At 37.0% G+C, this 14,051-nt stretch overlaps 1 protein-coding gene across 1 annotated transcript in view; it reads left to right on the plus strand.

Annotated features, from left to right (window-relative positions):
* The first annotated feature begins 10,677 nt into the window (after window positions 1-10,677).
* The window catches only part of GABRG1 (gamma-aminobutyric acid type A receptor subunit gamma1), a 118,366-nt gene continuing 114,992 nt past the window's right edge, over window positions 10,678-14,051 (plus strand). Inside the window, exon 1 of the mRNA XM_003411326.3 lies at window positions 10,678-10,844. Coding sequence (XP_003411374.1) covers window positions 10,741-10,844 — 104 coding nt within the window. The 5' untranslated portion in view covers window positions 10,678-10,740. The remainder of the gene's footprint in view (window positions 10,845-14,051) is intronic.

The following is a 14,051-nucleotide window of genomic DNA, read 5'->3' on the forward strand; positions in this document are numbered from 1 at the left end:
AGATCACCAGGCATTTCTTCCTAGTCTGTTTTATATTTTACGCAAATTGTCCTTCACCTTAGAAGGGATATCTAGACATACCAAGGTCATGGAAATCCCACAAATTTTGTTAAGGTGGCAGGACCCAGAATTTTGTGGGATTTATTTCCCATGTTTATATGTAATTTACCAAGGTGCCTAGAGTAGCTGCTTCTTCCTGCTCAGCAGTTCCAACCAGCACAATGCCATCAGTGTAATGGACCAGCAGAATATCTTATGAAATAGAGAGTTGATCAAGGTCCCTGAAGACTATATTACGTCATATCACCCTGAGATAGGTCGGTGACATTGTACTGTTGGCCCTGTGAGCTGAAAGTTAAAAAAAAAAAAATTTCTAATGGGACTTACCAGTAAAATATCGGTTACGTATCAGGTGCCAGAGGATTGTTGATTAGCTCTAGCAATGAAACCACATTTGGAACAGCAGCTGCAAATGGAATCGTTACCTTATTAAGGCTTTGAAATCTACTGTCATTCTTTTATGTCTATTTGCTTTCTGCACAGGGCAAATTGAATAGGAATGTGGTAGAAAACACAACTCCTACATCTTTTAAGTACTTGATGTGACATAAATATATCATTTTTTTCTTATGTTCATAGGTAAAGGTAGTTCTTGTGGCTTTCACTTCACAGGTTAAGGGGTCTAGGTCGTGTTATGCTGTTCGCTGAGTGTGTCTATCACAATCATGCCTTTTAGATATAGTAAAACCTGCAAAAGCCAGAGTCTGTGTAAGGTGGAAACCTGTGATAGAAGAAAAACTCAAATATTTTCCACTAAAATGAGTGATAGGAAAGTGGTAAGACTGCACCCTGTCAAAAGCAGAAAACTTGCAAGACCTGGAAAAACAAGGCGGTCCCGTCAAGTTCTGGCTCTCACAGGTTTCACTGTACAACAGCATTGTGCGTTCAGGGAACCATAGACCTTAGTGTGGGATGGACTCAAATCATAATTGCATTTATCACCTGATCTCCATGAGCCTCTACTCTGACTACTGAACTACAGTGGCATTTTGGGTATCCATGAATTGCTGTTAGTTAGAGATAGGACCTTACGTTCCCAAAAGGGTTGGTTATTCTTCTTCCAGATGACCCAGATAAATGATGGCAGGACTCTTTGGGAGAAGACTAAAAGGTAGGTTTATAGCATACGTTTTTGGCTGAGTAGCCTAGTACTCCCTTAAGGAAACCCAATATGCCCTTTATTACAGTGAATCTGGATGCAGGAACTGGCTGAAGTGTAGAAATAGGTTGAGGAGGCTGGATTCTACTATGGTGACTCAAATCACATGTCTCTTCAGCAGATCTACAGCTCTTTTGTCTATATAATCAATAATGCTCTAGTAGGCTACTCAACTACTTCACTTCTAAGGACAACATGGTTAACGTGCTAACATGAAGGATTTCTGCAGGTCAACTATGTTGGTTATTTTTTTGGCTCTGGTGCCCGTTACCGTAACCATGCCAACCATGACTCTAATGATTAAATTCTGGCAATTTGCTACCACCACTCTGGGATGTCATCATGACCACTGAATACAAGGAAGCCCTGAGACCCCATGATCCCCACTGAATTTGGGAATCCAGATTGACGGCAGCAGTTCCCACTCTAATCTCTTGCCTACACACACAGCAGCTACCAGAGAGCTTTTCAAGTCTGCTGAAACTCCCATTATGAATGTGTTTCTCATATCTTTGATAAAGGGATTGTCCCTGGAGAAACTCGGGGACATAATGGAAATTTGGTGAACAACCTTCCAGGATAAATCTACTTTATCATCTATTTCTTCCTAAAACCTTGCATACTTTTCAGTACCAAAGCCATTTCAACATCATTTTCATAGGTTAACTTTGAATAAAGGTTTTAGTCAATCACCCAAGTAAACTGTTAAAGACACTCTTAGCTGATTGATTTAATATTAAATCCAGAGTCCTTGCTTAGTGTACCAGATTCAATATTTTTTTCCCAGTTCAACACTATATTCCTTCCTCCCTGATACAACATAATTAAAATCAATTCTGTATAGGTTCCCCAGATTTCTGTAGATAAAAACTGGCAATTCTTTTGGTGTGTGTCGCACCTCCTCAGGGTAGAAGAGAACCTGAGCAGTCTAGTTTCCCAGTATACACATGTAGTAGCTGTGTTCTTTGGTAGATGTTGTGGACCAAGAGCCAGTAAGTCAAATGAGAGGGGAAATATACAAATAGAAGGATGTTTTCTCTCTCTGACCCCAATGCCCATAGGAAACTATTATTATTTAGCTGCTAGTCAAAGTCATATGAGCAGACATATCATATGCTATAAAAGGGATGAGTAGGGAGTTAGTGATTGGATACGGCCCATTCAAAAATGCCCTGGGGGCTACAATTTCAATGTCATTTCTGCTAGCAATGCATTTTTGAAATAAAATTTCAAAGGTTATATATGAGGTGAATGAGTAATTGGCATAATAAAGCTCCATCAAGACCTTTAGGGTTTTCATTAAGTGTCAAGCTTCAATAAATCTCCAAGGGTTGGACCTATTTCCTGTAAGTGTCTCATATCCTAAACAGGACTATATTCCTTTGAAACATGGCTCCTTAAGGGTCATTCTTCAACAATTCTTTCCCGCTTTTGACATTTTTATGGAATGGCCCTTTAAAGTAAAATACAGAAGGTTTTCAGGACAATGATCCCCTGGTACATAGTCACTGAAATAACCATGCTAGCTAACCTGAGGGGGAAAAGGTGGCCTTGGAAGAAATAAGAGCAATTTTCTTTAAAGCAGAGACACATCTACCATTCCAAGGGCAGTATTTCATAGTGGCTCAAAACATAGACTCTGCAACTTGTCTCCCTAGGTTCAAATCTTAGCTGAGGTACTCACTTGCTGGTGATCTGGGAAAATTACTAAGTATTTACTCTTCAATTTCCTCACCTATAAAATAAATGAATAATAATAGTAGCTACCTCACAGGATTGTAGTAGAATTTCAATAAGTGAAGATATCAAAATCACTTAAGATAGACAATGTCTGGCAAAACGTGAGAATTATACAATTGTTAGCTCTTGATATTTTATATTTTTTTCTCGTGCCTTCTCTAATTCCTGTCATTTTGTACTGATTATAATAAAGTCATAACAATAAAGCCAAAACTAATATTTCTATATTGATTAATAATTTAGAATTATATAAGGTTATTTTATTTGACCTTCATATTGACCCATTGTGGTAGGAAAAACATTTCATTTTGTAATTGAAAAATCTGAGGTTCAGAGAGCTGTTATAATTTGCCAAAGGTTATGAAAATAATTAGTGTTGCCAAGATTTAAATTTATGTTATCTGATTCTATATTTCTTACCTATCCCAGTATGTCAATTGTATGATTCATGATTACAAGAATTTGCCATTGTGATTCCAAATTTCTACTATAATTGAGATCTATTATGTGCTATATATTTTATTTATATTATCTAATAATACTATATATAATGCTATATCAACCATGTAAACTCTATATTAATGTCATGTCACTTTATAGGGAATAAATTTAAGATTGCAGAACTGAAATAAAAGGCCCAAAGTTATAGAGATAGTAAATGTAGATATGTCTCAGGTCATTCTTTCATTTATTCATTTATTTATTCATGGCTATGATGGAGCTTTATCCCAGGCATTGGAGGTAGCATGGTGGGGGGTGGGGGGAAGGTCTTTTGCTATCAAGAAGCAAGCAGTCTAGAGAATAGACAAAAAATATAGAGAAAATGACTTTTACGCATGAAAATTTGATAGTATACAAAGTTTGGCAGAATGCAGCCTCTACAAGAGCACCCATTACCAGCTAACCTTCTTTATTTCTTCACCTCCCATTCACTCATTAAATTCTCTGGTCTGACCTCTGCCTCTGTGACATTAATGCCTCTATGTTGCTAAATCCAGTTATGTTGCCAATGCTCATTTTGTATGATCTGGATTTAGTGCAGCTGACCAGTTACTCTTTCTCAAAATACTCTTGGATGTTATGATACTGTGCTTGCCTGCTTTTTCCCATGCATCTCTAGATAATTATTTTTAGGCTTCTTTACATGCTTTTTTCTGCTTGACCTCAAGATTTTGCAGTTCCTCGAAGATCAGTTTGACTTCTTTTATTTTTTCCATCATGTTCTCACCTTTGGCAACCTCCTGTCTTAAAAAAACTGAATTACATTTTCTCAATTCATATTGCAAGTCTACTAATTTCTATTTAGTGCCAGATACATGTACCACTAATACCAGCCAGCTAGTCAAATTAGAAACCTCACGATTTTTCTTGACATACATAACTTGATTCATCACTAACTCTTTTCAGTTTTCTCAAATTGTATCTCCAATCTATACATTATTAATAGATTGGAGCATGAGCTCATAAATAAAGTGGCCTGGGTTTAAAGCTAAGGTCCTCTACTTACTTGCTATGTCAAGATAGAAGAATTATTTAAGGTTTATGTGCTTTAGCTCCCATATGGTTTCTGTGGAAATTAAATGAATTAATTTATATAAATCCTTAGAATAGTTTCAGGCACATCGTAGTTGCTCAGTTAATCTTAACAATACTGTTACCGCTATTATCATTATTCAACTTATTTCTATCTCTACTTTCGGTTAATCAAAGCTGCCATTGAACTACTACAATCATCTTCTATTTTCATTCTCAGCTACCTCTAATTTATTCTTTATATAGCTACCATAATAATCTTTTAAAAATGGAAGTCTGAAAATGTTCTCCTTAAACCATTTAATGGTTTCCTATTTCGCTTTGGACTAATTTTAATATTATCATGACCTTTAAGACTCTCCATATCCTGGCTCCTTGCTCTAATCCCTGCTCCATCTTTACAGCTTTCTCTCTCAATGTGTTTTAGACAGAATGATGGTTGTTCAGCTGTTGTTTTGTCCCCCGCCCCTTACCATGCCTCATTTTTTTTTTAGGGCTTTGCACATCATTTTCCCATACCTAAGTCTCTCCACCTCACTCTTCATCCTTAATGTAGCAATTTTCTTGTCCTCTTTTTTTCTCAGCTTAACTGTCACATCCTCAAAGAAGTCTCAATTCTCCAATTTGAATTAAATCCTCTGTTACATCCTCTGGAAACCCTGGTGGCATAGTGGTTAAGTGCTACGGCTGCTAACCAAAGGGTTGGCAGTTTGAATCCACTAGGTGCTCCTTGGGAACTCTATGGGGTAGTTCTACTCTGTCCTGTAGGGCCACTATGAGTTGGAATTGACTTGACAGCACCGGGTTTGGTTTTTTGGTTTGGTACATCCTCTAATAGCATTCTGTACTTTTCATTTTTGATATTTAATGTATCTTTTAATTCATTGTTTTATTTAATTTGAGAAATATTCACAGAGAATTGGGTTCCAGGCACTCTTTTGTAAACTAAAGATACCATTATAAACAAAGCAGGAGTGAAGTGACAGGCATAGATGTTATGGGGGAGATTCATAGAGGGGGTTTTAGACATGAGAACATACTTGCCTGTTGATGGGAAATTCATGTAGAAAAGAAAATATGGAAGAGGGGAGATAAACAGTGGCAAAATGTCTTTTTAAAAAAGCCAGATGGAATTCAGAAATTATAATACAGAAACAAACAAACAAAAATAGAATGGCTTTAGGGTCAAGGACTATAGGTCCATTCTGCCTTACCATCCAGGACCGGCTTCTGAACTCCCTTTTCTTGCTGTACTCTGAAGGCCAAGTGCAGGATTAAGGAGGTTGGCATGTGCTTTCAGTGATTTGAAGTCTCTTTTTGCTGCCCTTCATCTCCGTGTGATTTACAGAATAATCTGATTACTTAAACTCAGATGAGTTTTGCTCATTTTGATTCTGACTACCTGGAAATAAGAACAAAATTAATTCCCATGGTCTAGCAGTTTTTTTCTGGAGCAGTAAGGAGTAAGTCAAGTACCAAGATCTGGATTTTGTTTATTTAAAGCTGAGCACTTGAGACCTAGGCTGTTAAATAGACACACCTTGATGGTTCCAGAATTATATATAAGGATTAAAGCCATTTTTCTGTTTATTCATTCAATCATAAATCGAACACTTATTAATTCTAAGGTATATATTGAGTGCCTATCACCTTCTAATCACTGATTTGGACAAAAGAGATACAGTGGTGATGGCAAGAAATGAAGTCCCTGCCTTGTTGGAGCTACATTCTAAGAGGGAAAAGCTAATAATCAAATATACACACAATATTAAACACATCATATAAAAAAAAAATTGGTGAAGAGTATTGAACATACCATGGACTGCCAAAAGAACAAATCTGTCTTGGAAGAAGTACAACCAGAATGCTTCTTAGAAGCGAGGATGTTGAGATTATGTCTTATATACTTTGGACACGTTGTCAGGAGAGATCAGTCTCTGGAGAAGGACATCATGCTTGGTAAAGTACAGGGTCAAAGAAAAAGAGGAAGACCCTCAATGAGATGGATTGACACAATGGCTGCAACAATGAGCTCAAGCATAACAACAATTGTGGGCATGGCGCAGAACTGGGCAGTGTTTTGTTCTGTTGTACATAGGGTCATTATGAGTTAGAACTGACTTGACAGCACCTAAGAACAACAACATACCAGATCTGATAAACACTGTGATTCTTGAATATATAAAATTGAAAAACACAGATCTGACAGTATGAATGGGAATACAGGTAGTATTTAACAATTTGAAAAGTTCTGTGATACAGATATGAAATAATTCCTCTAAGACGACAGACAACTACATACACCTATAATCTAGAACTGTTTAGAACAATGCCTGGTGGCACATAGTAAGCACAGAGTAAATATTCACTATTACTATATAGGACACTATATTACTATATAGCTTTGTAACATGGACAATAATGCAGTGAAGAATTAATAAAGGCTCCTTAGAAGAAATGACCCCTAAACTTAATCAGGAAGAATGAAGAGGGATTTGACAGAAGAAGAAGAGGAAAGGGGTTCCCAGGTTGACAGAATAGCATGAGAAGAGAAAAAAAAAATGTAATATCCAGTGAGGAGTCTAGCAAACCGCAATTTTTGTCTTGGCTGAAGTACAGATTTTGTGACAGAAGAAAAGTACATTAGGAAATGTAGAACATGGCTCAAAATATCTCCTTGTGTTACACAATCCTGTTATGAGGACAATTTTTTTTTGCGGGGTGAGCATATCAGTATCCCCTAGAAAACAACTAATCTGTACCAGGCACTATACTAGAAAAAAGAGAAATACTAGGGGTGGGGTTTAATCAATCCGATTTGAAATCTACCCTCAATGAGATGACAATTAACATTTTTTTTTCTGAGTACTTTGTAAATTCCAAGCACTTTTCAAGGAAACCCCATGCATTAATCCATTTAATCCTTAAAACAACTCTATAAACTAAGCAGGATGTTTATGCCTTTCTATAGGAGAATAAACTGAAGCACAAAGTAGTAAGCCTTGATACCAAGCACAAATTTTTTTGAATGAATTAATTAAAAATGGGCAGATAAATTATGCTGAAACAGCTTTGCTAAGCTTAGGACTGTACATGTATAATCTTCTAGGGCTGGCCATTTTGTGAGATAATGTAGGACAATGATTCTCAAGCTTTCTGATGCATGAGAATCTCAAAAGTTTCTTGGTAAGAGTTCTAGTACATCAGGTCTGAGTGAAGCCCTTGAATCTGCCTTTTTAATACATATCCAAAACATTTTATTTTAAGATGATCCCTTATCAAATTATGAGAAAAATAAAAACTGCTATGCAATATGAGTTGATAGTAATTACAGCCTATGCAACACTAGTGGATAAGTGTTGTGGCTCATCCTGTCAAAGGGGAATGGTGAATTCAATGTCAATATAAGAATGTCATCAGCTGCAATAGGTTCTGACTACCTTTCCTCTCACCCATATCTCAGGGCTTCTCAGACTTGGCACTATGGAGAAATTGAGGCTAATAATTCTTGTTGTGGGAGGGCTTATCTGTGCATTTTAGAATGTATAGCAACGACCATGGCCTCTACTCACTAGATGTCAGTAACTCAAACCCTCTGTTGTGACCTCTACAAATGTCTTCTAACATTGCCAAATGCCCACTGGAGGGCAAATTACCTCCAGTTGAAAACCACCACCTTGATGGAAAACAGAAGAGCTTTCTCCATTTGCTCATCTATAGCACCTTCTGGTCTTCTCCCATGAACTTGTGCAAGACACCTGATCTGCATCCCCTGGACTGTGCCCGTATGAGACACTGCGGTTTATTTAATAAGTACAGGGTACCTTCTTGGTTTTATTTGGAACCCACAATATGTGTCATCCATCTCCCACACCCCCCCAAGTTGCTTCATTAATCAAATGGGACAAACTGTCAGGGTCAAAACATGGCTTCTATCCAAAATCATCATTCTTCCGTCTGGTTCTGGAGGGCTCAGATCCCTTGTCCACATTTTACAGAGAATTATAATTAACAATGATAACAGAATAGGGTCAATTTCCCAGAAGATATATGTTTTAAAAAGGGGAAAAACTGCAAGGAAGAGGCATAGAAATAAAGAGTCGGATGAAAAGTACTTAAAAGAAAATAAAACAATTTGGAAAATATTTCAGCACCAAAATGACAAAAAACAAGATTTTGGAAAATACAAGAAAATTTCCCTTACTCCAATCCTTTATCTTTTACAAGAATGGAGAGGCAGTTTGTAACCACCCAATGGTTTATCCGTTACCTTTCCTGTCCATTAATTTCTCTTAACTGCTCTCAGCATCTTTCAATTACATACGAGAACAATAAACGTAAAACCTTGTTAAGAATTATTGATGGGAGAACGATCAACTGCTACTGCATAATATCAGGCACTATTACCATTAAAAAAAAAAAATAGGACATCCAAAATCCTTACGTAGTCTTAGCAAAATGCAAGGCGGAACTCGATTATTTGTTCTTCTGGTTAATTAGTGAATTAATTTCTAGTTCACCGGCTAATCAGATCAGCGAATCTAGTTCACCGGCTGATCAGATCAGATCAGTGCATACAGTGAAACAGTTAAATAGCCATCGAAAGCACATTCTTAATTGAAACAGGAAAAACAAAAACTGGCATTATATTGACATCAACTTTTACCTAATTTTACTCCCCTAGAAATGTATTATAATTAAATGTTTTTGTTATGTAAATTACTTGGTATGGACTACCTTGATAAACATGCCTTGTGGAAGAGAATAATGCGGACTAATTAACCTGCAGTGGGAAAAGAAAAGCAAGGTGGTCAATACTATTTTCAAAGGAGACTAAAAGGATGGAGAAGCAATCAAAGAGAGGGGAAAAAAGCCCAGTACTGCACCATCTGTTATTTCGGGCAAGAAAAGATCTGCCACCTTGTGACTCCTCTTCAGTTCCTTTAAGTGATTTCAGAAGGTAGGATAGCAACAGTTACCTGATCGCCTTGCATAAACACTGTTACTTCTGGCATGCACTATTCGTGGGAAGACAGATACTCTCAGGTCCCTGGGTGGTGAATTGCAGTTCAGCCCGGAATCTGACCAATTCCAGGTGGCTGCTGGGTGATTAACGAGACAGCCACAGACCCCAACCCCAGGCGGCGTCGGTGGAAAGCAGGAATTTAGCAAAGCGTAAAAACAGAAGATGGCTCGCCAGAGCGAACCGGCGTGCACCACCATCATCGTCCTCTAATCCACAGTTGTTCCAGCTGCCAAGAGGCTTTCCGGTTGCCATGGCAACTGTTGGGCTCTGCAGCAAACTCAAAACAGAGCCTCCGAAGTTAGGTACCAAATAGCTCAACAAATGCAAAGGCGACTGGGAAGGGAGAAAAGAATCGGAGTCTCTCATGGAATAGTCTACAACTCCTATTGCTAAGAGGGCAATTTTAAAATCGGATTTCGTTTGTTCTTGTAAAACGCTTGGCGTTATTCATTAGTGTTATCTTTTGGTGTCTGGAGGGTGAAAGGACTACAAGTTCTACTTGCAAAGGCATCAGGAGTAGGAAGGAAACGTTTTTTGCCAGGAATGCATCAAGCTCGCTCGTTCATTCAATCGTATATTCAATGTCTCCTGAGTGCTCATTTGTGTTGGGCATTGTGCCAGGTGCTGGGTCTGCAAAGGTAAATGAGACAATGCTCTCACCCTCAGAAATTAATAACGATAATTAACTAAAACTAGCAGAACATCCACACGCCTGGGGAAAATCAACTAGGCACTTCCCGCTTCTCAAGGCTTTCTCTTGGAAGACAGGTTCACATCCAAAAGCGGGAATGGAGAGAGGCAGTGGCTACCGGAATATTCAGGAGGAAAGCCCGGGGGAGAGGGAGGCGGCTTTTGCCACTCAAACGTTTCTCCGCCGCTGCAAGGGAAAAGAGGTTTGTTTTTCTTTTAGAAGGACGGAGCCCTTTCCCCTACTGGGCTAGCTTTCTAGTAGGGGAAGCCCCGCCTCTTTGGTCTACTGATTGGTCCAATCTTTTAAAGATAATTTATGCCAGCATCTTCTCAGTCTGATTGGTTCCCCCGCTCAATTCCGCTGGGAGTCGCATCGTACCTGGTGGAGAGGTGTATAGCCTTCTCACACTCTGCTTTCTCACACTCTGCTTTCTCATACTTACAGGGCTAGTGCTGAGGTGGGAGAATAAACCCTGGGTTGGAGACTTTTAGCTCGTGTTGCACAAACAGAAAGAGCGAAATATCTAGCCCGATGGGTTCGTGGAAAGCTTTTTTCTTCTCTCCTTTTCTTCTGCGGAGTCAAAGTAGAGGGGTGAGGCTGATGTTCTTGTTACTGACCCTGCACTTGGGAAACTGGTGAGTAAATCAAGGGCTTAAAAGTATTCTTTGGTATTCACTCCCTTGCCCTTCATTTCCTTTTCTTAAAAAAAAAAAAATCACTGTAAGTAAAATAATTTGCACTTAAGGGGCACAAGTGTGTTATTTTACCATACCATACCATATTTTTTTTGATTAGATTCATTCACTTTCAGGTTGAATGAAATTAGCCTGTATCAGAAGCATGGGGATTAGCTCAATTGTTTTCCACTTTAAGCAGAGTATAGATAAGTAAAGATTCAGTTAATTGCCAAAGGCGGTGGGGGTGTAGACATGACTTTGCAACTAAATTTAGGGGATGAATGCCCATAGATGAACTCTTAACTTTCTGGATGATTCTGCATTTTAAAGACAAAGTTATTTCAGAAACTTGTTTCTCAGCCTGGTGTTTATGGCTGCTGTGCTATATACTAATGTTGCTTTTTTACCGTTATTACAATTTTGGTAACTTTGCTATTCTGGAAAAAAAAAAACACAATGTTTTACATCAAGAAAGATTATATATATGACCAAAAAATTGTCAGAGTTGAAAATGTGTAATATTTAAGTCAGAAAACCATGTATATTTTATTGACCAAGCATTGAATCGTTTTTATTTTAATTGGCTGTCCTAGAGTAATTAAAAATTCCATGGTAATATGAATGCCGTGTGTGTGTGTGTGTGTGTGTGTGTGTGTGTGTGTGCGCGCGAACACAATATTATCAAACCCAGACCTCCAATTTAAGAGAAAGAAGACTGGGACTGTAATACCTTTCAATAAACTTTGAAATCATTCTGATGGAACAATAAAATGATCAAGTATCTCACCTGGATTATGTATCAGAATAGTGAGTGATTGGAGTTAAATATATTGATTAAGGAATAGATAGTATAAATATCTCAGATACACTATTCATGTAATGCAACAGTGTTTTAAATACATGTGCATTTAGAATTGTAGTATTGCGTTATGTGATTCTGCTTAGAACTCAAGGGTAAAGTGCAATCACTAAGCAGATAGAAACATTCCTCAATAACTATTGCTGAATGTTTAGCAATCATTGCTTAAGTGGATTGTTGCTCATTGATTTTAGTATATAGCTAGAGTGGATATTTTTTCCATTACCAACAATATTTTCTCTCAGAAAATATAGAATTGATTAAAGCAGGCTAAGTGATAATAGACTTGCTAGACAATTTCTGATACTTGCTCATGTTTCAAGTATTACAGTCTTAATTTATTTACCCTTTCCACTAGAATTGTAAATCTGCATGGACATAAACATACTACTCAATTTTTTTATACACGAGTTGTGTCATAATGGCTTATTCGTTTGGATATATTATAAACTTTTAGAGAAGATACTCAAATAGAAAATGTACCAGCACTGTCATGCATCTTCATAATATTATAAATGAACCTGTGTTCTCATACGTAAAGACAGGTTTATCCAGTGGTTTTCTGAAATGATAACCTGTATGCTCTTTCATTATAAGTGCAAACTTACATTTTCATATAATAGACGAGCTGCTTAGAAAAGACCATATTATCTGTCCAAAGAGATGTTTTGTTTTACAGAAATGTCTTTTTCTTATAAGGAAATGCACATTATGGTCATTAAAATTGGCTCCAGAACTCCTTCAAGCTTCTCAGAGACAAGGAGCTGTGTAGGGGAGTGGACAGAGCATGGACTTGGGAGACTGGAGATACGACCTCATGTATCTGGGTCCTTAACCACTCTGAACATACAGTTTCTTCATCTGGTGAAGGAGAGTAGTAGCTCATTTATGATTTCTTCAAGTTTTCCACTCAATATGTCTAAGATTTGGGCTAAAAATAATAAAATAATTCAATGATTGCTTCATTGGCCATGCTTACTAGTCTTCAAGAAAGATATTGCAAATGGGAATGCAGTATACTTTCTTACTAAATCTATGAGTGAGTGAAAGAGAGAAGTGTTATGGAATTAAATTAGATACATAATTCAGTTTATTGTGGTAATGTAGATAAGCTGGATTATTCTGGCCAGTGAATAAATCATATTAAAAATAAAGCTATGTTTCTGGTCTAATTCTTGGGGCTTCAATTATGAGAATTCAAGTTTTCACTTTTTAAAGTAGCTACAGTCAGGGGTGGATTAACCATTCAGCAAGGTATGCATGGGCTTAATTGTGTTTATTTACTAATCTGTAGTGCACTATTCCGTATCTTTGTGGTGAAACCAGTGTGAAATTGTGAACTACAGTTTAGTAAGTAAACCAGTGCATACTTTGCTTATTGGGTAATCCACCCCCGGCCATACTTGTGGTAACCTCTTCATCTTTTTTCTTATTTTATAACAAATATAAAAATGCTTAACCACTGCGCCACCAGGGTCTCAACAAATATTTAGTTGGAGATAATTTGTGTTAACCTGCACAAACCATGCACATTCATATATCTTACTCCCTTTCTCCTTTTGAGGAACCTTCTCAAAACTAACCACAGAGGGGTCTGTTTGTAAGAATTTTGTTGTCTTACACTGGTTTCTGAAACATATCTTGCAACGTAATCAATTTTGGGATTTCCTTAAGTTTGATCAGAAGCAATGCCTTGCTTCCTCATTAGTTTCCATCAAGAACATAAAGGAGAGGCATTATATTGATTTTTATGTTTCTGAACTTTGAAAACCTATCCTGTTGTTAACACTAAAAGCTGTAGTCATGCTCCTTGTATTTCACTCTCCAACAAGCTCTGTGGTATCTTGACAAGTTAGTTAAAATCTCAAAAGCTTGGTTTAACTTATATAACATGTGTAATGTTGGGGAAAAAAATCTAAATATAACCAGGTTTTTAAGAAGGTGTCGAAATGTGTTTTCAGATTTTAGCTGCTATAAAAAATAACCTACAATAGGCTTTGACTAAGAAGATATATGTTGAAAAAGCTGATTAAAAAAAACCCTTGTGTTTATTTTTTAAAACAATTTCAATGAATAAATCAAATAATTATAAAATTTAGCATTCAGTTTCCCAGATGAAAATATTCAAATACCCTAGTTTTAAAAATATATTATTTTTAAGCAATTTAAGTTAATGACTGATTTCTTTTTAGCCATCTAGATTTTTGGCTTACATTTTAAATAAAATACTGATAGTTACCATGGAAATTTAAGGACGAAATAGTGAACTAATGATATTGCACTAATATGTAAATATTTAAAGAACT

The sequence above is a fragment of the Loxodonta africana genome, chromosome 5 (assembly GCF_030014295.1).
Source record: "Loxodonta africana isolate mLoxAfr1 chromosome 5, mLoxAfr1.hap2, whole genome shotgun sequence".
In the NCBI taxonomy this organism is placed as follows: domain Eukaryota; kingdom Metazoa; phylum Chordata; class Mammalia; order Proboscidea; family Elephantidae; genus Loxodonta; species Loxodonta africana.